The sequence below is a fragment of the Panthera onca genome, chromosome B2, assembly GCF_046562875.1.
Source record: "Panthera onca isolate mPanOnc1 chromosome B2, mPanOnc1 haplotype 2, whole genome shotgun sequence".
Classification (NCBI taxonomy): Eukaryota; Metazoa; Chordata; class Mammalia; order Carnivora; family Felidae; genus Panthera; species Panthera onca.
In genome coordinates, this window is record NC_138343.1 from 97,083,447 (window position 1) to 97,109,131 (window position 25,685).

At 37.4% G+C, this 25,685-nt stretch overlaps 1 protein-coding gene across 1 annotated transcript in view; it reads right to left on the bottom strand.

The window, feature by feature from the left end:
• Nucleotides 1–3,617: 3,617 nt before the first annotated feature.
• Nucleotides 3,618–25,685, bottom strand: part of SNX3 (sorting nexin 3) — a 50,293-nt gene continuing 28,225 nt past the window's right edge. Inside the window, exons 2-4 of the mRNA XM_060616321.3 lie at nt 15,481–15,576; nt 5,773–5,897; nt 3,618–4,380 (exon numbers count right to left, since the gene is read on the bottom strand). Coding sequence (XP_060472304.1) covers nt 4,275–4,380; nt 5,773–5,897; nt 15,481–15,576 — 327 coding nt within the window. The 3' untranslated portion in view covers nt 3,618–4,274. The remainder of the gene's footprint in view (nt 4,381–5,772; nt 5,898–15,480; nt 15,577–25,685) is intronic.

Below are 25,685 nucleotides of genomic sequence, written 5' to 3' on the forward strand. Positions count from 1 at the left end.
TTGTCTTTCTCTCGATTTCCTGACTTCATTTTGTAATGACTTAAGTAGCTAGGTTAAGATCAAATCTGACCAAATCCTAGGAAAAGGGCCTTCTGGCTAAATGTCCAAACCTAGCTGTTGCAGAATTATCTAGGAAGCTTTAAAAAAAATTCTTGGACTCAGTCTTAGGGAGTAATTGTGGTATACAGCTAAGTGTAGAAAAATAAGATACCTCTGATTAGTGAGCTATTCATGTCCAAAAGTGCTTTTTTTACCCACACTTAATCTAACTAAAAAAACAAACAAAACTGATCCATTCATTCATTCATGTTCAGCCTAGAGGACACAGGAAATGTTACCAAAAATTCACTCTTCATTCGCTAAATTTATTGCGCACCAGGTAAGGGCTGGTTACCAAGTCACAGGCCCTGTCCAAAAGAAGGAACTGTGCTCATGCATGGCTTTGAGAGTCAGACATCCGTACAACCCACATCCAGAGCCATCACATCCTGGGTAACTGTGAGCATGTCACTTAAGCTTGCAGGGCCTCAGTCTTCTCATCTATAAGGGAGAGTATCACTTACTTCATAGGGTTCTGTGACAGAGATCACAAAGTGTTGAGGAAGACTTACACTCCATCCTCCTAAAGCAGTTTCTAGCTCATTTCCAGTCCAAACACTTGCACACTGAAATAATCACAGCTAGTACTCACTGAGCAGTTAACCTGTATGCCAGGCAGTGTTATGCTATCAGTCCAGCCACATGTCAAATTTTAACTGTGAAGGCCTGGAGGCCAGCAGCCTCCTCCTTGATTGGCTGTACTTATCCTCACTCCACTAACCAAAATAGACAAAGCAAGCTGAAACAACAGGACGAGGACTTTTTTTTTTTTTAGAGATTTTATTTTTAAGTAACCTCTACCCCCAACATGGGGCTCAAACTCCTAACCCTGATATCTAGAGTCACATGCTCTACCGACTGAGTCAGCCAGGTGCCCCAGGACAAGGACTTTTAATCTAGAGGTGACCATAACAAGAGAGCTGAGCTTGAAAGCCACAGGATGTAATAAAAAGATGTGCCCCTCCCCCCCCCCCCCCCACATCCTCCCTTCAGAGGTCATCATCACAACCAAAGGTCATGATGGCAGAACCTCCAAGAAGGAAGCCAAATACTAGATAAACCTATCTACGAACTGCCATGGGTTTAATGGTGCCATTTGCTGCTACTACTAATGTATTGATCACTATCACTGCCATCAAATAACTAAGTCTTTGTCCCAGATACTATTGTTCTGTGGAGTTTACATTTAGTCCTCAAAAACTCTAAGTTACTAAAGGTACCACTGATGCTCACCTTTTACAACTAACAGCCAAGATAAGGCAATTACTTACTGAGAGGACACAGCCTGAGACTCTTGTAACATAACTCACTGCCAAATTAACTTCTACTTTTAGGAGACCCTTACGGGCTTCCAGAACCTCCTCCTATATGGTTAGAGTTAATTGCAACTACATTTTACTTCACAGGATTAAAGGTGTCCTTTTAAAATGGACCATGGTTTTAATTCTCTAAGAGACAACAGTGAGAAGTGCCTGCCCACATTAGGCAAAAACATATCACCTGCAATAAGCAACATTTCACCTAATTTGAAACTTTCAACTTTTTTTTTTTTTTTTTTTACTTATTTATTTTTGAGAGAGAGTGGGAGAGGGGCAGAGAGAAAGGGGATCAGAGGATCTGAAGCAGGCCATGTGCTGACAACAGCAAGTCCGAAGTGGGGCTCAAATTCACAAACTGTGAAAACATGTCCTGAGCCAAATTTGGATGCTTAGCCGATTGAGCCACCCAGGTGCCCCAAAACCTTCAACTTTCTTTAAAAAACAAAAGCAAAAGACTTTAATTAATGTTTGTTTATTTTTGAGAAAGAGAGAGTGAGTGTGAGTGGGGGAGGGGCAGATAGAGAGGGAGACAGAATTCTAAGCAGGCTCCAGGCTCCAAGCTGTCAGCACAGAGCCCGACGTGGAGCTTGAATTCATGAACCTTGAGATCATAACCTGAGCCAAAGTCAGGCGCTTAACTGACTGAGCTATAGAGCGCCCCCAAATCTTCAACTTTCTAAGGATTATACCTGCCCTAATGCAATTGTAGAGGTTAAAAGTAAGCAGGCCAGGGGCACCTGGGTGGCTCAGTCAGTTAAGCATCCAATTTCGGCTCAAGTCAGGATCTCACCATTTGCGAGTTCAAGTCCCGCATCAGGCTCTGTGCCGACAGCTTAGAGCCTGGAGCCTGCTCTGGATTCTGTGTCTCCCCCTCTCTATGCCCCTCCCCCACTTGCATTCTCTCTCTCAAAAACAAATAAACATTAAAAAAAAAAAAAAAGTAAGCAGGCCAGTACAACCCATCCTAAGCCACATTATTCCTTTGTCTATAAATGATCAAAATCAAAAGAATTCCAGTGAGCAGAAACGTCCACACTACTGAGGTTTTTCTGTTGTAGGAGGCAGTCCTGTGCGCTGTGGGAGGTTTAACAGCATGTCTAACTTCTGCCCACTAGATTCCAATAGCATTCCCCAGTTCTGACAACCAAAAATGTCTCGAGATATTGCCAAATTGCCCTGGGGGCATACTCATCTCTGCTTGAAAAACACTGCTTGAGAGGAACTGATTCAGAGCTACCATGACTCTGTTCTGCATACCAAAAACCGACAGCCTTTTGAGTTTACTTCTCTAGCTCCCTGAAATAAAGTTCACATGTTGTTTAGCTTTGTACCTTCCTAATTTATAGTAACAGAAATGTCCAGTTTATGGAATTGTGAAATATTATTTAAGCAACAAAAGGTCTTACAGGGCTGCTCTAATTCCTAGGACTTCCAATCTGCTAGGTGGACATCCTAGTCTGGCTAAGACCAAAGCTGGTCCTCTCAAATGAACTGACCTGTCTCTAGAGGAGACGCCACTGGAGTGGGAAGGCGAACCTTCCTTACCTTGTGGTTTAACTCTAGGTCACAATGGGACCCTCCCAAACCACCAGATGTTGTTCAAATTCAAATCAGAGACCACATTCTGGCTGCAAAGGTCTGGCTACAACACAAGTTAGACAGCAAGGAGTCATGCATTTTCTGGTTTCTTACCACTTATACAAGTCAGGCTAGAACGCTGTGCCCTTCTCCCTTGGTTAAAGAGGATAAAGTGTGCCACCATCCCAAGCTAAATTAAAGAGAAAGCATGAATCTGCTGATCAAGAAAAGCGTTATTATACCCTTGCTAAGTTTGTTTAAACAAGTCACTTAGATGAACTAGGAAAAAAATTCCTCTGAAAAACAGGAGGCACAGTGTTGACTTATCTTAAAAGGCCTTTTAAGAATGACTTGAGATTACAAAGCATTTTTCAAATACACAAAGTGCTTCATAACAACTCAGTAAGCTTTAAGGAATGCTTCTTTTAGTACATCACTTTTTTTGTTGTATAAAAGAAAATACCCCAATTCAAAGGGTGGTAGCATATTTGATATCACCCCTGTTTAAGAGGAATGGAGTTACAGGAATGAGAAGTATATAATTAGTAAATAATCCCTCTCAACAAGTGAGTTAAGTAGGACAGCCGTAAAGGGGGACAAAAAGAAGCTGGAGGCAACACAATCAGTGCATATCAGAAATGCATTTTTATTTTTATTTGAAAACAACTTAAATTTTTAGACAAATGATTTTAGTATATAAATTGGATTTTGTTTTTATACAGAATATAAAGATTTCCCTCATTGATCTTCCATGTGAAGGGTATTACAAGCCTGAAGGGAGATACTTTCTGCACACAAGTGTGTATCTCACACGTAGGGGACTGGAAACCAATGGTGTAGTGCATCTACACATAAATTAGGACAAGTGACATCACATATTAAAAAGGGGTAAGAGAAATATTCTAGTTAATCAGATTCAAGAAGCAAACAGGACACAAAAACTGTGCAGATAAGACCAAGTCAGTAACTTTAGTTAGGACACTGCAGATCATACTGGAGTAACAGGTTTGTGGGGTTATAGTGTGTACCACATTAAAACAGCAAGGAAGAGCGAGAAAGGCTGGAACAAGGGATTTTCACTAAAGCAAATTAACTTCTTGTCAACTGCCAAAACAAAACAAAACTGAGCATATGAATGTTAGTATACTGAAGGCATGTTATACCAGTTTCTGTGCAGCATGCTAAAAGTTAGATAGAACTTCTTCACTGGTGCATACGAATCATTAATAGTCACAGGAGGTTTTTTTTTTTTTTTTTTTTGCCCCTTCTCATCAAATTTCAGGCATGTCTTATTTTAGATGGAGTATAGCTTTTATCTATAATTTCATCCTGTAAAAACATGTGAAGACAACGTTCATTCTGTGCCAGAGGATGACCAGCGACCCTAGGAATAAAAATTACAAATTTAGTCCCAATACTTTATAAAAGTGGGGTCAGGAGTCACACACACATATTCTATAGTTAAAAAGCATGTATGATTTAGCAATAATAAGTGTTATTCTGGACTGCCCATTAGGCTATGCTCTATCAACTAATGGGAAATTTCCTTTGGTTCACAAGGGTCATTTAGAAAACATTTAATCACTGTATTTGCACTGCTTCTGGCACATGTACCCAAGAAACTTCTTTATATAGCAGTTTGTACATTCACAAAAAACCTAAATGAATTTTAATGTTAAAAGTGAAACGTCATTAATTCTAAGAACCCATTTTAAAGAAGGAAAAGATATAGGATCAAAATTAGAAATATACTGAATTTGAAAAAAAAAATACACTGAAGTTCAATAAAAGCCCAAAACACTAAGAAAGAGGCACAAGTGTGTCCAGGTTTTTCTTCTTTTTCCTTTTTTTGGCCTGCTTTAAAGGTTCCCATTGCAGACTAAACACGAGATCAAAATGGGTAACCAGACTTCTATTTCTCAATTCAAAAGTACCTCAGCTAACACTGCCTTCTCCAAAAGGAAAGCGTGTTCATAAAAGACAATGAAGGCTATGTGCTAAACTAAAAGTTAAAGGCTTTGTACAACTTTCCCTCCTGTTTACCACTCACAGATCTTCAAATTACTAAAAATTGAAGTTGTTGGTTAGTATGTAACCTCGTACAACTATATTCTTCAGCATTTGACTTCATTTGGTCAAATTTAAGTCCAATGCACAATTTATAGCAAGCCCCTTCCTGACATTAGCTCTGTTACTTTGGCTTTTAAAAATGGCTATATTTCAAATTAAGAATAAAATTAAAAGCTAGAAATTTTGGTTTAAGAGTTTCTAAAGTAAAAGATAAACAATTGAAAGTCTTCTTACATTTTGGAAAGAAACATCTTGCTGTGAAAATTTTGAATGTGCACCTTTACACAAGACATGCTGATAATACCTCCATTTGCAATCAAACAAAATGATTGCAAGTGTACCACAAGTTTTATTGTTCATGCTAGAACATACCTTAAATGAGAAAGAATCATAAGTAAAACTATTTTTTAAATGCTGCAATTTTAAATGTAATTTGCATAAATTAACCAAGAAAAACAAATACAAAACTTAGGTCAACACAAAGATACTCATTTTAATCACTCAAGTGTGTTAATATTTATCACATGATATTCAACTTGTTATATACTTTACTTTATTTAAATGATACAAAATGTTAGTTAGGAAATGGCCAAAAAAGAAAAGCAATACTACAGTTTAGCTTAATATCTAAATTTTGAGTATTTGCTTAAAGTTGTCTCAGAACACTATTCGCTCTTATACCTCTTGAGGTACAGAAAGTACTTACTTGTTTATAAACTGCTCCAGCCCTTGCTTCCTTTCTTCAATAAAATTATCATCAAATATTCCATCATCTCCTCTGAAAGGAAGCTGACGCAAAAATGCTTTTCCAGGGAGCGGGGGAACTACAACCTAAAAAAACATAGGAAAGTTCTTGAAGATGCTGACTGGGTTGTGAAAATTTATAGACCACAACATGAAGACAAAGTGTATGTTCACTGTGACAGCTATTCCACTGTTCAACTAGTTTAAATAAAAAAATCAGTAAAGAACACATTGAAAAAAAAACCACACTAAAAAACAGTCAATGTTTTGGAGGCAAGATAACCAAAGGTAGACAGAATAAATAGCCCATTAGATCAATGCTCCTTAATGGCATGGCCCATAGCTTAAGGTTTTCCTGAACTTATTGAAGCATAAGTATACAAAAAGAGCATTCAAGCAATGCTGAAATGAAACCTACGATGCCTCCAGTTTTGATGCCACTCAGGGAAGACCATGCTTTATTACAATGAAAAACTACAGAGATCAAAATCAACTTTCAATTAATTAAGAAATAAAATATTAACAACATTCTCTCCAGCATGGGCAGATAAGAATTCTGTGGTCTATTTCCTCCACCTCATACCATCTGCATACAGTCTTTCCTACTTGTGTTTGAAGTGATGATAAAAAAGTCAACAATTCTGTCACCATGCTTCCATTTTGTTTTTTTTTAATGTTTATTTGAGAGAGAGAGACAGCACACATGCAAGTAGGGGGAGGGACAGAGAGAAAGACAGGAGAGAGAGAGAGAATCCCAAGCAGGCTCCACCTCCTGAAGCATGAGATCATTACCTGAGCTGAAATCAAGAGTTGGATGCTTAACCGACTAAGCTGCTCAGGTGCCCCACACTTCCTTTTTCTATGTTAAGAAACATGTCAACATTCTCCCAAATCTACTACTCCATCTTTCCCCAAAGACCTGTCATTTCTTTCTTCCTACATAGCAATATCCTATTTTTCCCCTTCAAAGTCTAACTATCCTCTAGGGTCAACTTATACTGATCTCTTCTAGGAATTATCTAGAGCTCAAATATTTGAGTTAAATAGCACCTAGCTACTTACTTCACAGGTTAGTCAGGGTTTCTCGCCCATGGCACTATTAACATTTTGAGTCACATTATTCTTTGTAGAGGGGGGAGAGTAGGGGAAGGAGTTTCTTGGTGCACTGCAGAATGTTTAACAGCATCCCAGGCCTCTACCCACTAGACTGGGTAGCACCCAGTAGTGACAATAAAAACAGTCTCCAGACCCTGTCAAATGTCTCCTGGGGGATAAAACAGGCACTGGTGGAAAACCAACTTATCCTACTAATGCCTTCAAATCAAGGATCCTGTCTCAGGCTTCCTATGGTTATTTATTTTTTTTTTTTTTCAACGTTTTTTTTATTCATTTTTGGGACAGAGAGAGACAGAGCATGAACGGGGGAGGGGCAGAGAGAGAGGGAGACACAGAATCGGAAACAGGCTCCAGGCTCCGAGCCATCAGCCCAGAGCCTGACGCGGGGCTCGAACTCACGGACCGCGAGATCGTGACCTGGCTGAAGTCGGACGCTTAACCGACTGCGCCACCCAGGCGCCCCGTTCCTATGGTTATTTAAAGAAAAGTTGGGCACACAACACAACAGACACTCAAATATCTGTTAAATGACTAACCACTTAGCGGGATCCATATCTTACACCAAAACAGAGAAAAGGTGTAAGTGACAAATCAAACAAGAAGAAATATAAATAGTAAACAGAAGTAACTGTACATACCCTAAAAGAGGAAAAATTTTAAACCCCTGATGCAGTTTCTATCCTAAAACAATAACCCAGCTGGGTAAAAAAAGGGAAAGAGCAACACAACTTCATAAAGAATAGCAAAGAACAAAATGACAGCAAAAAAAGAAACACAAAACCAAATACCCAACATAAAATTCATGATTCTTTCCTAACTGTAGTCTTCTCTCCAGGACCAATGATTAACACATCTAGAGATTTGTCTCTGTAACTCTGCCTCAGTATTCTTGAATCTCTCTCCCTACATTAATATTTGTGAAGTAGAGTGTTAAAACCTGCAGAGACCTTACAACTGAGAAACACATCATGACCATTAACTGAGCTCCAGCAGAATGGCTTTTCTGAAGGACAGGGGAAAACATCTGTATCTATGAAACTACTATTAAAAAAAGAATCTAGAACCAATGCACTAAACAAATGACTACCATTAATTCAGGACATAATTCAGCATGAAATTTAAGATCAGTATGTATTATCTGCAGAGATGTATTCTTCCTAACATAATATTCAAAACAGTCACTGAAATGGATGGTGAGGTTGTAGGTAACAGGATTTAATGATCTACAAAAATCTTGAGTGGCTTGCCCAGCTAAGATTCCAAAGATCCTCTTCAACATCAAATTAGTTGTGCTGAACAAGTCTGGAAAGATCTAGTTAGAATTTTTTTATTTTTTTTATTTTTTAATTTTTCATTAATAATTTATTTACTTTTTAAAATTATATCCAAGTCAGATTATGGTGCAACAATGATTTCAGGAGTAGATTCCTTAATGCCCCTTACCCATTTAGCCCAGCCCCCATCCCCTCCAGCAATGCTGTTTGTTCTCCATATTTAAGAGTCTCTTATGTTTTGTCCCCCTCCCTGTTTTTTATTATTTTTGTTTCCCTTCCCTTATGTTCTTAAAGTCCTCATATGAGTAAAGTCATATGATATTTGTCTTTCTCTAATTTCGCTTAGCACAATACCCTCTAGTTCCATCCATGTAGTTGCAAATGGCAAGATTTCATTCTTTTTGATTGCCGAGTAATACTCCATTGTATATATACCACTTCTTCTTTATCCATTCATCCATTGATGGACATTTGGGCTCTTCCCATACCTTGTCTACTGTCGGTAGTGCTGCTATAAACATTGGGGTGCATGTGCCCCTTCAAAACAGCATACCTGTATCCCTTGGATAAATACCTAGTAGTGCAATTGCTGGGTCATAGGGTAGTTCTATTTTTAATTTTTTGAGGAACCTCCATCCTGTTTTCCAGAGTGGCTGCACCAGTTTGCATTCCCACCAGCAGTGCAAAAGAGATCCTTTTTCTCCACATCCTCGCCAACATCTGTTGTTGCCTGAGTTGTTAATGTTAGCCATTCTGACAGGTGTGAGGTGGTATCTCATTGTGGTTTTGATTTGTATTTCCCTGATGATGAGTGATGTTGAGCATTTTTTCATGTGTCGGCCATCTGGATGTCTTCTTGGGAGAGGTGTCTATTCATGTCTTTTGCCCATTTCTTCACTGGATTATCTGTTTTTTGGGTGTTGAGTTTGATACGTTCTCTACAGATTTTGGATACTAACCCTTTATCTGATACTTCTCCCATTCCATCAGTTGCCTTTTAGTTTTGCTGATTATTTCCTTTGCTGTGCAGAAGCTTTTTATTTTGATGAGGTCCTAATAGTTCATTTTTGCTTTGGTCTCCCTTGCCTTCAGAGACGTGTTGAGTAAGAAGCTGTTGCTGCCAAGGTCAAAAAAGTTTTTGCCTGCTTTCTCCTTGAGGATTTTGATGGCTTCCTGTCTTACATTTAGGTCTTTCAACCATTTTGAGTTTATTTTTATGTATGGTGTAAGAAAGTGGTCCGGGTTCATTTTTCTGCATGTCACAGTCCAGTTTTCCCAAAACCATTTGCTGAAGAGACTGTCTTTATTCCATTGGATATTCTTTCCTGCTCTCTCAAAGATTAGTTGGCCATATATTTGTGGGTTCATTTCTGGGTTCTTTATTCTGTCCCATTGATTTGAGTGTCTGTTTTTGTGCCAGTACCATATTGTCTTAATGATTACAGATTTGTAATACAGCTTGAAGTGTGATAGAATTCTTATACCAATCTAATCATCATTAATCCAAAGATACGTGTGTACACGTGGGGTTAGAAGTAGACAGGAAAATACTTGGCCAGCATAATATAGTGAAAGCATACTAAAATAAAAGCTAAAAAGATATCACTATAATGACCAGTAAACACAATAAATATCATCTACTTCCTAGCCTCATATAACAGATCTTATTTAATTAAAAATACTTATAAACAGGGGCTCCTGGGTGCCTCACTCAGTTAAGCATCCGACTTCGGCTTGGGCCATGGTCTCACAGTTCGTAAGTTTAAGCCCCGTGTTGAGCTCTGTGCTGACAGCTCAGAGCCTGGAGCCTGCTTTGGATTCTGTGTCTCCATCTCTCTCTGCTCCTCCCCCACTCACACTCTGTCTCCCTCTCTCAAAAATAAAAACTAAAAAAAAATTTAAAAATTAAAAAAAAAAGGTACTTAAAATAACTTGATTAATTGTTCTTAGCAATACTATAATAAAAATACAACTTTAGGGATTTAGGTTAAATCCCTCAGAGATTTAACTGGTCTATTGTTAAAACTGAAGTATTGTGCTTCAAAGGACAGTAATAAGTGGAAACAATTCATAGATAAAGAGATTTTGGCAAATCAACTATCTTGTAAGAGACTTTTAAGAGTTTTTTGTATATTCTAGGTACAACTCAATAATAAAGACAAAACACTCGATTAAATGGGCAAAGGATCTGAAAAAATATATATATAACTGATAATATGTAAATACAAATATAAATAAATATATATATATCTGATAAATACATGGAAAGATGATCAACATCATCAGCCATTGGGAAAATGAAAATTCAAACCATAATGATATTCCAACTTCACACATACTAGGACAGCTATAATAAAGAAGACATAATAGTTATGTGTTGGTGAGGATGGGGAGTACACGGGAACTCTCGTACACTGTTGGTGGGAATGTAAAATGGTGCAGCTGCTTTGGTAAACAGTCTGGGAGTTCCTCAAAATTAAAGAGAGTTGTCACAGAACCCAGTAAATCCACTTCTAGGTATATACTCAAGATAAATGAAAATATATGTCCAAACAAAAACCTGTAAACAAATGTTCACAGCAGCATTATCTATAATAGTCAAAAAGCAGAAACAACTGAATGTCTGCAAACTGATTAATAAATGTGTTATATCCACACAACAGAATATTATTATTGGGCAATGAAAAGAAGTGAGTTAAGAAAAAAAGAACTAGTGGGGCCCCTGGGTGGCTCAGTCGGTTGAGCGTCCGACTTCAGCTCAGGTCACGATCTCACAGTCTGTGAGTTCGAGCCCCGCATCGGGCTGTGTGCTGATGGCTCAGAGCCTGGAGCCTGCTTCGGATTCTGTGTCTCCCTCTCTCTCTGCCCCTCCCCTGCTCATGCTCTGTCTCTGTCTCAAAAATAAATAAAAACATTAAGAAAAAAATTTAAAAAGAAAGAAAAAAAGAAGTAGTGTTTAATGTTGAAAACACACTCAGTGAAAGAAGCCAGACACAGAAGGCTAAATATTCTATGCTATTTATATGAAATGTCCAGAACAAGCAAATCCATAGAGAAAGTAGATTAATGGCTATATAGGGTTGGGTGAGGAGGGGCTGGGGGAGAAATTGGTAGCGACTACTAATAGCTATGGGATTTCTTTTATGGAGTAATTAAGATGTTCTAAAACTGACTAGTGATTGTTGCACAACTTTATGAATATATGAAGAACCACTGAATTTTACTCTTCAAAGTTTATTTTTATTTATTTATTTTGAGAGAGAGAATGTGTGTGTGAGCAGGGGGAGGCACAGAGAGAGAGGAGAGAGGAAATCCCAAGCAGGCTCCGTGCTGTCAGCACAGAGCCTGACTTAGGGCTCGATTTCACAAACAATGAGATCAAGACCTAAGCTGAAATCAAGAGTCAGATTCTTAACCAACTGAGCCACCCACAGGCCCCTGAATTTTACACTTTAAATGGGTGAATTGTATGGCATGTGAATTATATGTCAATAAAGCTGTTATTTTTTCAAAAAGTGCTATATACATTCACCAAATGTTTATTAAACACTCCAACATGCCATGTGCTATGTTAAGCAAAGCCCAAAGCCCATCAAGACACTTCTTCCTGTAAGTCAGAGAAAGACAAATACTGTATGATCTCACTTATAGGTGGAATCTAAAATAAATCAAACTCATAGCAACAGAGAGTAGCAGAGACTAGTGGTTGCCAGGGATTGGCAGGTGGGAGAAATGGTAACATGCTGGTCAAAAGGTACAAACTTCCAGTTATAGGATGAGTAAGTTCTGGGGATCTAAAGTAGAGCATGGGGAGTATAGTTAACAATAATGTATCATATATTTAAAAATTGCCAAGAGAAGCATATCTGAAATGTTCTTACCACCACCACCATGAAAAAAAAAGTAACTATGTGAGGTGATGGTATAGTAACTAAGCTTATTGAGTTCATCGTTTCACAATATATACATATAACAAATCATTATACTGTATGCCTTAAACTTACATAATGTTATCTGTCAATTATATCCTAATTTTATTATTTAAAAAAAAATTTTTTTTTAGTGTTTACTTTTGAGAGAGAGAGAGATAGAGAGAGGGTGCGAGCAGGGGAGGGGCAGAGAGAGAGAGAGACACAGAATCCAAACCAGGCTCCAAGCTCCGAGCTGTCAGCACAAAGCCCAGCGTGGGGCTTGAATTCATGAACTGTGATGTGAGACCATGACCTGAGCTCAAGTCAGATGCTTAACCGACTGAGCCACCAGGCACCTCAATTATATCTCAATTTTAAAGCTGGGGAAAAAGGACACTTCTTCCCTATGGTCATAAAACATTTCTTCTTTGTTACCCACAACTTTTCTAACTTGGTTTGTACATTTAGACCTTAAAACCATGTAATTTATACACAGTTATAAATTTTTATTCCTAGACAGCCAAATGTTTCAACTCCATTTACTGAATATAAATTCTTTTCCCTACTGAATGACAATGTTATTTTTGTTCTGAACTAAATTTCTAATAAACACGCAAGTCAGCTGCTAAGATCTATACATTCATTCTAAGTTCTACAACATTCAGCTAATCTATTTGCCTATTCCTAAAGCAATAGCAAACTATTTTAATTACTATAGCTTAAGATAAACTCTGATGTCTGCATATGCTTATTAGTACATGCTGAAAATAATTTCTGACTCTTCTTGAGCTTTCTTGGATTATAAAGCTCAGATATAAATCTGCAAGTTCATTAAAAAAAACATTAAGATTTCTGTTAGAATTTTATGAATTCATAAGTAAGTTAGGAGGTAATGCTTTACTTTGATCAGGTTTACTGCTAAAATGTCACCTCTAAGTGAGGGCTTCCTTTGACTACTCTATAAAAGAGTACTCTCCTCGAATTCCTTGCTTCCTATAGTTTTTGGTTTTTTTAGAACATATTCCTATCAGACATACTATATATCTTACTATTTTTTCTGCTTTCCCTTCACCACAACCCCAACTTTCCCAATTGAATGTAAACATCATAGAAGTGGGAACTTAATTTATTCACAGCTCTATCTATAACTCATAGAACATAAAGAATTAGCTCTCAAATGTTTACAGAGTAAATGTTTACAGAGTAAAAATAAAACAAGTTTAAAAAAAGTGAATATTCCATGGAAATGCAAGCTGGTGCAGCCACTCTGGAAAACAGGATGGACGTTCCTCAAGAAACTAAAAATAGAACTACCCTACAACCCAGCAATTGCACTACTAGGCATTTATCCAAGGGATACAGGTGTGCTGTTTCGAAGGGACACACGCACCCCCATGTTTATAGCAGCACTATCAACAATAGCCAAAGTATGGAAAGAGCCCAAATGTCCATCAAAGGATGAATGGATAAAGAAGATGTGGTATGTGTGTGTATGTATGTATATATATATATATATATATATATACATACATACACACACATACATACACACACAATGGAGTATTACTTGGCAATCAAAAAGAATGAAATCTTGCCATTTGCAACTTACGTGGATGGAACGGGAGGGTATTATGCTAAGTGAAATTAGAGAAAGACAAAAATCATATGACTTCACTCATATGAGGACTTTAAGATACAAAACAGATGAACATAAGGAAAGGGAAACAAAAATAATATAAAAACAGGGAGGGGGACAAAACAGAAGAGACTCATAAATATGGAGAACAAACTGAGGGTTATGGGAGGAGGGATGGGCAAAATGGGTAAGGGGCACTAAGGAATCTACTCCTGAAATCATTGTTGCACTATATGCTAATTTGGATGTAAAGTTAAAAAAATAAAAAATAAAACAAGTTAAAAAAAAAAGTGAATATTCCAAAACAAGAATGTAGTATTTCTAAGTTTTGAAATTTTCTTTACATGGTCTTACATTTCTTTTTTACTCATAAACATTTTATACTTTGATAGGTCTTTTTTTAAAAAAATTTTATTTATTTTGAAAGAGAGAGAGCAAGAATGAGCAGGGGAGGTGGAGAGAGAGAATTCCAAGCAGGCTCCGCACTGTCAGCGCAGAGCCCCCCCATGCAGGGCTCAAAGCCATGAATTGTGAGATCATGACCTGAGCCAAAATTAAGAGTCAGACAACCGACCGAGCCACCCAGGAGCCCCTATACTTTGATAGTCTGTTGAGTAAAGTTGTTTTTCCTTTAAATTTTGATGGAATGCTATGAATTGTGTATATTGCTCTCTATCCAGCCACAGGTCTGATTAAGGAAGTTTTCCTTCCGCTTCAACTTATCACACTTGAGAAACGAGTAGAAGCGACCCTACTTCAGGGCTCCTACCATATCAACTTGTTTCCTATTACACTCTAGTCACAAAGTAACTTTTCATCATTCTGAGCACACCATGCCCTTCCAGAACTCTGTGTTGTTGATGTTCTTCTGACATAGGGCTGAAATAAGGAACTAGTAGGAGACCTTGCCTTGCTGATTTTTTTTGCAGCCAAAGTCACCAAATTTTCTTTTAAGAGGAGATGATTCTTACCAAGGTATATATAACAGTTTTAAAATTGCATGTAGTTGGGCGCCTGAGTGGCTCAGTCAGTTAAGCATCTGACTCTTGATTTCAGTTCAGGTCATGATTTGACAGTTCATAAGTCTGAGCCCTGCATCGGTGACAGTGCAGAGCCTGTTTAGGATTCTCTCTCTTTCTCTCTCTCTCTCTCTCTCCCTCCCTCTCTTTCTGTCCCTCCCCTGCTCTCTCTCAAAATAAATAAATAAACTTGAAAAAAAACCGCATGTAGCAACCTATGAGACCATCACCGTCATTTAAAAAGCTAATCAGGACATATCACAGAGTAAGGTAAGTACTGGTTTTTGAAAATTTTTGTTATATGTACATGTGTATGATGAAATAAAATATTTATTATGAGTCAGTAAAAAAACCCTGGAAATCCACTGATACATGAGATGTATTAAGGAAGACAAACTTGGCAAGGAGTGTGTGGGAGGGCAAGACTGAATAGGAAGAGGAGGGAAAGGAAGGAAGTAATAGCAAAAAAGTTCTAAGAAGTGTTACTCAAGTATGACTTAGTAAAGACCTCAACTGGGCCTTTAAGTAAACAAGAAAGAGTTCTGAGCAAAAATTAGACTTCCTCCATCTCCTGTAAGATAAAATCAAACTCCTTGAAATGAAGAAATCATATATGCTTTTACCTCCTTCATTCTAGGTAAGTTTTCTGAAAGGTCCTTAAACATTAAAAGTCAGAGTGTTTTGCTTTAAAGTCCTATTACAAATAATTCTTACCTTGCTCTCTCTTTCTAATTCACTTCGCAGCCACTCAAAGTCACTGTATCTTCTTCTAACAGTAGATTCCTTCAGCTTGAAAATAGGCAGATTTGTCTGAAATTAAAAAAAAAAAATCATTCCTAAGTTGAAGCATGGGACAGGGACTTCAAAATAAGGAGGCTGGGGGATCTGTTTGTCAAATTGATAATGTGGCAAGCCTGGTTATCTTAAGATAAGAAAATCATGAAGTTATCAAGATGACATTTTTACCTCTAACAAAATAAAACTTCACCAAATGTTAAAAAAGTGTATCATTTACACTACAGTACAATTTATTTATTTTTAATTTTTAGAGAGAGGGAAAGAGAATCTCAAGCAGGTTCCAAGCACTCAACACGGAGCCCGATATGGGGCTTGATCCCACGACCCTGGAATCATGACTTGAGCTGAAATCAAGAGTGGGACACTCAAACCAACTAAGCCACCCAGGCACCCCTAGAGTACAACCTTTAAAATGCATGTCTGTACATATGCTTTAGGATATCATTCTGCCTGAGGTCAGCTACATAAATATAGTCCATTTTTTTTTCTATTTCAGTGAGCTGTACAAATGTCAACTGAACAGGAGTGAGAATAAAGCTAGCTCCGACTGCTGTGAGCTGGTTTAGATAGTACCTTACTATACAATGCTCACAGGGGAAAGAGACCTTAACTACTTTGAAATGGAATAAAAAATATTTTGTTATTATGACTAGATTAGATGCTTCACGATAAAAGAAATAAAGGATTATTCTTTATTATATATAATTATATATATAAATTTACATATATATAAATACATACATATAGATACACATACACACACACACACACATGTATATATGTATATGTATATATGTATATATATATATATATATATATGAAAATTTACATCCCAGTTAGCATATAGTGCAATAATGATTTCAGGAGTAGAATCCAGTGATTCATCCCCTACATGTAACACCCAGTTATCATCCCAACAAGTATCCTCCTTAATACTCCTTGCCCATTTAGCCCATCCCTCCACCCATAATCCCTCCAGCAACCTTCTGTTTGTTCTCTATATTTAAGAGTCTCTTATGTTTTATCCCCCTCCCTGTTTTTACATTATTTTTGCTTCCCTTCCCTTATGTTCGTCTGTTTTGTATCTTAAATTCTACATGAGTGAAGTCATATATTTGTCTTTCTCTAATTTCACTTAACATAATACACTCTAGTTCCATCCATGTTATTGCAAATGGCAAGACTAATTTTTTTTTTTTAATGTTTATTTCTGATAAAGAGACAGAATCTGAAGCAGGCTCCAGGTTCCAAGTTGTCAGTGCAGAGCCCAATGTGGGGCCCAAACCCATGAACCGTGAGATCCTGACATGAACTGAAGTTGGATGCTTAACCAACTGAGCTACCAGGTGCCTCAAGACGTCATTCTTTTTGATGGCCGAGTAATACTCCATTGTGTTTATATATACCACACCTTCTTTATCTATTCATCTGTTGATGGGTATTTGGGCTCTTTCCATACATTGGCCGTTATCGATAGCACTGATATAAACATTGGGGTGCAGGTGCCCCTTCAAAACAACATACCTGTATCCTTTGAATAAATACCTAGTAGTGCAATTGCTGGGTCATAGGGTAGTTCTGATTTTTTGAGGAACCTCCATACTGTTTTCCAGAGTGAATGCACCAGTTTGCATTCCCACCAACAGTGCAAAAATGTTCCTCTTTTTCCACATCTTCGCCAATATCTGTTGTTGCCTGAGTTGTTAATGTTAGCCATTCTGTCAGGTGTAAGGTGGTATCTCATTGTGGTTTTCATTTGTATTTCCCTGATGACGAATGATGTTGACCATTTTTTTCATGTGTCTGTTAGCCATCTGGATGTCTTCTTTGGGAAAGTGTCTATTCATGTCTTCTGCCCATTTTTCACTGGATTGGATTTTGGGTTTGAGTTTGATAAGTTTTTTTTTTTTTTTACAGATTTTGGATACTAACCCTTAATGTGATATGTCATTTGCAAATATTTTCTCCCATTCTGTAGGTTGCCTTTTAGTTTTGCTGATTGTTTCCTTTGCCATGCAGAAGTTTGTATCTTGACGAGGTCCCAACAGTTCATTTTTGCTTTGTTTCCCTTGCCTCTGGAGACATGTTGAGTAAGAAGTTGCTGTGGCTGAGGTCAGAGGTATTTGCCTGCTTTCTCCTCCAGGATTTTGATGACTTCCTGTCTTACGTTTAAGTCTTTCATCCATTTTGAATTTATTTTTGTGTATGCTGTAAGAAAGTGGTCCAGATTCAGTCTTCTGCATGCCGCTGTTCACTTTCCCCAACACCATTTGCTAAAGAGACTCTTTATTCCATTGGATATTCTTTCCTGCTTTGTCAAAAATTCATTGGCCATATGTTTGCGGGTCCATTTCTGGGTTCTCTATTCTGTCCCACTGATCTAAGGGTCTGTTTTTGTGCAAGTACCATAATGTCTTGAGGATCGCAGTTTTGTAATACAGCTTCAAGTCCAGAATTATGAAGCCTCCAGCTTTGGTTTTCTTTCTCCGGATTGCTTTGATTATTTGAGGTCTTTTCTGGTTCCATACAAATTTTAGGATTGTTTGTTCCAGCTCTGTGAAGAATGCTGGTGTTATTTTGATAGGGATTGTACTGAATATGTAGATTGCTTTGGGTAGCACTGACACTTGAACAGTATTTGTTCCTCCAGTCCATGAACATGAAATATTTTTCCATTTTTTTATGTCTTCAATTTTTTCATAAGCTTTCTGTAGCTTCCAGTGTATAGATTTTTCACCTCTTTGATTAGGCTTATTCCTAGGTATTTTATGATTTTTGGTGCAACTGTAAATGGGATCGATTCCTTGATCTCTCTTTCTGCTGCTTCATTATTGGCATATAGAAATGCAACTGATTTCTGTGCACTGATTTTATATCCTGTGACTTTGCTAAATTCATGGATCAGTTCTAGCAGTTTTTGGTGAAATCTTTTGGGTTTTCCATAGAGTATCATGTCATCAACAAAGAGTGAAAGTTTGACACCCTCCTTGCCGACATGGATGACTTTTATTTCTGTTATCTGATTGCTGAGGCTGGACTTCCAGTACTATGTTGAGTAATAGTGGTGAAGAATGGACATCTCTGCCCCGTTCCTAATCTTAGGGGGAAAGCTCTCCGTTTTTCCCCGTTGAGGATGACATTAACAGTGGGTCTTTTGTATATGGCTTTTATGGTCTTGAGGTATGATCCTTCTATCCCTACTTTCTTTAGGGCTTTTATCAAGAAAGGATTCTGTATTTTGTCAAATGCTTTCTCTACATTTATTGAGAGGATCATGTGGTTCTTGTCCTTTGTTAATTTTTTTAATGTTTTTTTATTTTTGAGAGACAGAGACAGAGCGCAAGCAGGGGAGGGGCAGAGAGAGAGAGAGAGAGACAGACAGACAGACAGACAGACACAGAATCCAAACCAGGCTCCAGGTTCTGAGCTGTCAGCACAGAGCCCAATGCAGGGCTCAAAATCGTGAGCAGTGAGATCATGCATGACCTGAGCTGAAGTCGGACGCTTAACTAACTGAGAAACCAGACACCCCACTGTCTTTTCTTTTATTAATGTGATGTATCACATTGATTGATTTGTCGATATTGAACCAGCCCTGCATCCCAGGCATAAATCCCACTTGATCATGGTAAATAATTCTTTTAATGTATTGTTGGATCTGGTTGGCTAGTATCTTGTGAATTTTTGCATCCATGTTCATCAGGGAAGTTGGTCTATAGTTCTCCTTTTCAGTGGGGTCTTTGGTTTTGGAATCAAGGTAATGCTGGCCCCACAGAACGAGACTGGAAGTTTTCCTTCTATTTCTATTTTTTGGAACAGCTTCAATAGAATAGGTGTCAACTCTTCTTTAAATGTTTGGTAGAATTCCCCTGGAAAGCTATCTGGCCCTGGACTCTTGTGTTTTGGGAGATTTTTGATTACTAATTCGATTTCTTTACTGGTTATAGGTCTGTTCAAGTTTTCTATTTCTTCCTGTTTCAGTGTGGGTAGTTTATATGTTTCTAGGAATTTGTCCATTTCTTCCAGATTGCCCAATTTATTGTCTTATAACTGCTCATAATATTCCCTTATTATTGTTTGTATTTCTGCAGTGTTAGTTGTGATCTCTAATAAAAGATTATTCTTAATGGTCTTCAAAAAGAATGCCAGAAACTAGTAGGGAAAGAGTGCAATGTCTGCACTCTTACTACTAGTGTGAAATTATGAGTTACATACATTAGATCAGGTTCATAGATGCACAGCTTTACAGGCTGACAGCAAGTTTAAGAATTGAAAATATAATACCCAGTACTTTGCGGTTATATTGGAATGGACACTGTTCTTTACAAGATAGCAAGGACCACTTATGACAACCTCTAAACTTAAAGTAACAAGAAAGATTTCTATTATCTTATACTGATCCTATAAAAAGAGAAAATATACTACCAAACCCAATTTAGAATGGCTTATGATTAAGGACTATTAGCAGAAGCAGTATGTCACTATGACTTTATTATCAAGAATAGAACTTAAAATGCATATAATATCACAAAGTTTATAAGGGACAAAATGATCTAAAACAATTAATGCCATACCATACTGAATATGCTATTTAAGACTATACACTCTTAGGGGGCACCTGGTTGACTCAGTTGGTTAAGCATCTGACTTTGGTTCAGGTCATGAACTCACAGTTTGTGGGTTCAAGCCCCGCTCCAGGATCCCTGCTGGCAGTGTGGAGCCTGTTTGGGATTCTCTCTCTCTGCCCCTCCCCCACTTGTGCTTTCTGTGCTTTCTCTGTCTCAAAATAAATTAAAAAAAAAAAAAAAACCTATACACTCTTAGATTACATTTTGTCTTTAATTCAGTCTCTGCACTTATAGAACAGCAAAATGTTTTACAGTTGAAAAGAATAAAGTGTCACCAGAAGAAATACATTGTATATAGGGACATCATCCATTATGTAAAACTCACTCTTAAAAGAAAATTTCAATCATCTGTTAAGCTTAATGCCACTGATAAGTTCTTGTCATTCAGCAAAAGAAAAGCTTTTTATTCAGGACCTTAAACCCATTTTGTAGTAGTCTCAATTTTTTCCAAAGTGTATTAGCTTCTCTATGTTGTATACCTTATAGCTTGGAATCCTCTACAGATGCTATTGGGCAGAACACTGGATAGGTTTCAAGCATGAAACCAAATCTCACAGGAGGTTTAAAAGCACTTGAATTTTCTTTCCCAGGTAACCACAACATTTGTTCATTGTATTAATGACTAAGAGCAAAATTGCACCTAACAAGACTCTTATTATACTAAAAGTCAAGCTTATATTTAGAGATGCTGGCTTGCTATACAGAAGGGTATTCTCATTCCCCACAGGGAATAAAATTAGGTCCCCTGGGGAGCAGAATGATAATTCCCAGAAAGAAAGCACTGGATTATTTCTCTCTAATTTCACCCATTGGCTTTTTAACCAAGCTCACCCTTCCGCATTAAAATATTAAGTCTTTGTAAGTGTCTAAAGATAGAAAGGCTTTTATAGAATTGAGTGTTTTCTGCAGGTGAGATTTTACATTTTGAATTCCCTCCTCTCAAATTACTTTACAAAAGGGATTAGCTGCTCTCTTTATTCAATATGTTAAGATCAAGCTTGTGAAAGAGTTCCCTAAGAATTTTCATACTTCTGGGTACGGAAGTCCATAAAGTTAATCTCTGAAACAACATATCAAGCTTACAGGTACAATGTTGAGGGAAGAGTGCCAATTCAGCTCATTTTACCTTCCATTTTCCCTTTTGAACTTTTGACACAATCATGACTATATCTGATTCACTTTAATAGAAGAGGAGTGGGAGAATGGAGAAAAAGTCCATTCCTTTCTATGATTAGCTAATAGTTTGATAGATTATGTATTTTAAAATTCTTTTATTTAGTTTCCTCAGCTGGGTAGGATTTCTCTTTATATGAGAACTGCTTTAGAGTTTTGATCAAGTCACATTATGCAATTTGTTTTTTTTGTAAGGGAATTTTAATTTTAAATTTAATTTTTTATTTTGAGAGAGTGAGAGCGCACACAGTGGGCAGGGAAGAGGGGCTGAGGGAGAAAGAGAATTTTAAGCAGGCTCCATGCTAGGTGTGGAGCCCAACGTGGGGCTCGATCCCATGACTCTGGGATCATGAGCCAAACTGAAATCAAGAGTCGGACACCCAACTGAGCCACCCAGGCTCCCTGCATCATGTAATTCTTAATATTTACACATTACATTTGGAGAGGCAAGTTTGCTTGTTAACTTCCTCTTGATCAACACTGTTTTTCAACTCAATTTGATCAAAATAAAAATGAAAAAGTGAGGTGTTTTCTTTAAGCCACTGTTAATTACAAACACTTCATGGGTCACTTTCAACTTATTTAACACTCATAAAATGTTCCAGTTTGGTGTTTTAAACAGGGAAGGGTTAGGATGATTACTTTTTTTCCTACAGGTTTAGGAAGATTCAAGCTATAATTACAGTTTGGGAACATCTGTAATAGGGCTAGTGCTAGGTAAGGTGGGGAATATAAAGATGACTGAGATGGAGCCCCAGCCCTTATGAAGCTTATACTATAATAGGGAGGTTAAAAAGTTTAAATCTACGTGGTTAAAAATAACATACACCATAAACAAAAACAAAGCGGAAAGACCAAGAACAAACTGTAAGAAATATTTGCAACATAAAACAAAAGGATAACTTTATTAAAATGTAAAGAACTTAGAGACAGTGAAGGATAAAGATGAATAAAACCGGCAGAACACAGAAAGACTCATGGCAATAATGTTCAACTTCACTTATGCAAGAAATGCTAGTTAAAACAGTAAGATCCCATTTTCACTCATCAGACAGCCAGGTATTACATTTTAATACCTAGTGGAGGTATGGGGAGAGACAGAGACACTTGAAAAATCTGCTGATGGAAGTAAAAACTGTACAATCTTTAAGAAAGGCATTTTGGTGACATCTATCACTTTTTTTTTTTAACGTTTATTTATTTTTGAGACAGAGCATGAACAGGGGAGGGGCAGAGAGAGAGGGAGACGCAGAATCCGAAGCAGGCTCCAGGCTCTGAGCTGTCAGCACAGAGCCCGAAGTGGGGCTCGAACTCACAGAAGGCGAGATCATGACCTGAACCGAAGTCGGACGCTTAACCGAAGTCGGATGCTTAACCGACTGAGCCACCCAGGTGCCCCATCTATCACTCTTTTAAATGCATATATGTTTTAAGCCAACAATCCCACTAGGAATTAATCCTACAAATATTTCCACATATACAAAAAGATATTGGCATATAGAAATTTACTTAAGCATGTTCATGTAACGGTAAAACAAAACCTAGTAAAACTGTTACAAACATAAAATGAAATATTATACAGCTTTTACAAACTACAATTTAGCCAGACTGATTGGAAAGCCTGCCTGAGACATATGAAGTATAAGTTTCAGAACAGGGGAGACTGGCTGGCTCGGTCAGTAGAGTATACGACTGTTTTTTTTTTTTTTTTTGAGCATGCGACTCTGGATCTCAGTGTTGGGAGTTCAACCCCCATGTTGGGGGCAGAGATTACATAAAAAAATAAAATCTTATAAAAGAACTTTTAGAACAGTATATACAGTATACCATTTTTATTATAATGGCATTGTTATATATAATATAATATATATTATATATATTAAATATGTAAAGTGTATATATATACTATATAATAATATTATAATAATATTCCTATAATAATAAAGGAATTGACAATTGATTTGGCCAGTTTTCTTTTAACACACGGAGTAAGCCATACTATAGGAAGACCGTGGAGAATGGTGAAAACAGTGTGAACTACATGCAGAGTAGTCTAAAGTGCACAGATCATGGGAAAACTGAAAAGGTTAAACTGTACCCTGAGTATCTGGTGGAAGTATATATCTGTTAGAACCAGGAGTTAATAAACATCTCCCAACAGGAAAATAACTCTGACACAGAAAAATAGGACAGAGAAGTTACCACAAAAGTTGAAGCCACAGAACTGGACAGATTAGCTACATGTTGTGCATGAGGCAGCATGAAGAAAAGCTGGTTCTCTCATCACAAGAAAATTTTTAACTATGTATGGTGAGAGATGACAACTAGGCTTCCTATGATCACTTCACAGTATACATAAATATGGAATCATTATGCTGTACACCTGAAACTAATATAATACATCAACTGTACCTTAAAAATAAAAAAATAGTTGGTTCTAGCTATTTCTAGGGTTTATCTGCTTGTAGAATATGGACAAAAGCCAAACTACTGAGGCAAATTATAGCAAAAGGTCCTTATAAGTTTTACTTTGGATTTCATTTAAAATGCTTTAGACTTACCCCGAGAGAAATAAAGTGAATTCTGAAATTAAATGTAAATTAGACTTAAATATGGTTAACTTACTTAAGATGACTAAAACTTCTGAATCTTTTAAAAGGCAACATTTAGTATTCTGTAACCCTGACATTCATATTTTCTCCCTAATTTTAGAAGGTGATCTAAACTCACACTGAGCATAAACTAGAAGCCACTATTTACTGCCTAGCTGTTACTTTACCTAATAAGTAAAAGTGTCAAACTCAGCCATTTGTATAAAATAACAGTATTTTATTAGTAGGAACAGTGACCAGAGACAGGCAAGACTGAGAGAAGTAAAACTTAAGTCCACTATCAGGCAAGAACAATAAACTAAGCCATAGTCTTCATCTATTTGGGAAGTATGTATCATTAGTAAGAACTGAAGGCAAGTTTGAATAGGCCTGGTCTTCTCAATTACATTCATGGAATTATGAAAGCTGAACAAATCAGGTGTCACTATACATCTGAAGGAAAGACACAGACTCCTACGAACATTTCCATCAACTATTCCCATAGGATCTATATAAGAAACACAATGTTAACAATCACTTAAAGCTATGTCAGGGCTATGGCCCAAACTAACATTTAAAAGGCAAAGAATTACATTTATTTGCCTCTCAAAAAGGTAAGTAGGTTGGTGCCTGGAATTCACTAAGTCTATAAAAACTATTTTATTCACCATTCCAAAATATGCCTTTTTAATCATTATAACCCAAATACTAGTAAATTTGTCACCACTACTTAATAACATTTCTTTGGAAAACTATAAAATAAATTACCTATATTATCAAGGGAGGCAAAAGCTGAGACTACAAGAAATGTTCACATCTGGCACTGAAAGGAACTTTAAAATACACATCTAAAAATGGGACACAATGTTAAAAAGAGAAAAAAAAACCAAAATTTCTACTCTATATCCTACTACTACTACCAAAATCAAAGACATCAGTGATTCTTCAACCCAGTTATGCTTCAGAACTACGTAGGCAGCTTAAAACAATTTCTTTAAAAAAAAATTTTTTTTTAAATGTTTATTCATTTTTGAGAGAAAGAGAGACACAGACCATGAGCAGGAGAGGAGCAGAGAGAGGGGGAGACGCAGAATCTGAAGCAGGCTCCAGGCACTAAGCTGTCAGCACAGAGCCTGACACGGGGCTCAAACTCATGAACTGTGAGATCATGACCTGAGCTGAAGTCAGATGCTTAACCAACTGAGCCACCCAGGTGCCCAGCTTAAAACAATTTCTTAAATGGAAATATAACACAAGTAGAGAAAAGTGAACAAATAACACTGAGGTATACATATAGCTCAATACATTCTCAAATGGTAGTAATCTGGGTAGTCTCTAAAAACCAAACCAAACAACCAGTCTTGAGGATTACCTCAGAGCCATTATATCAGTTTCTAGGGGAAAGAGGCCTTTAGAAAAGTTCCCCAGATGATTAATACACAAGCTTAGAAACTATTACTATAACACGTCTGACTGGTTCAAAAGATCATACAACAAGCAGCTACACAGTGCTGAGATGGAATTTACAGCTGTAAATGTCCACATTAAAAAAGACAAGGGGGGCCTGGGTGGCTCAGTTGGTTGGGTGACCAACTTTGGCTCAGAGCATGATCTCGCAGTTTGGATTCAAGCCCCGCGTCAGCTCTGTGCTGACAGCTCAGAGCCTGGAGCCTGTTTCAGATTGTGTCTCCCTCTCTCTGACCCTCCCCCGTTCATGCTCTCTCTCTCT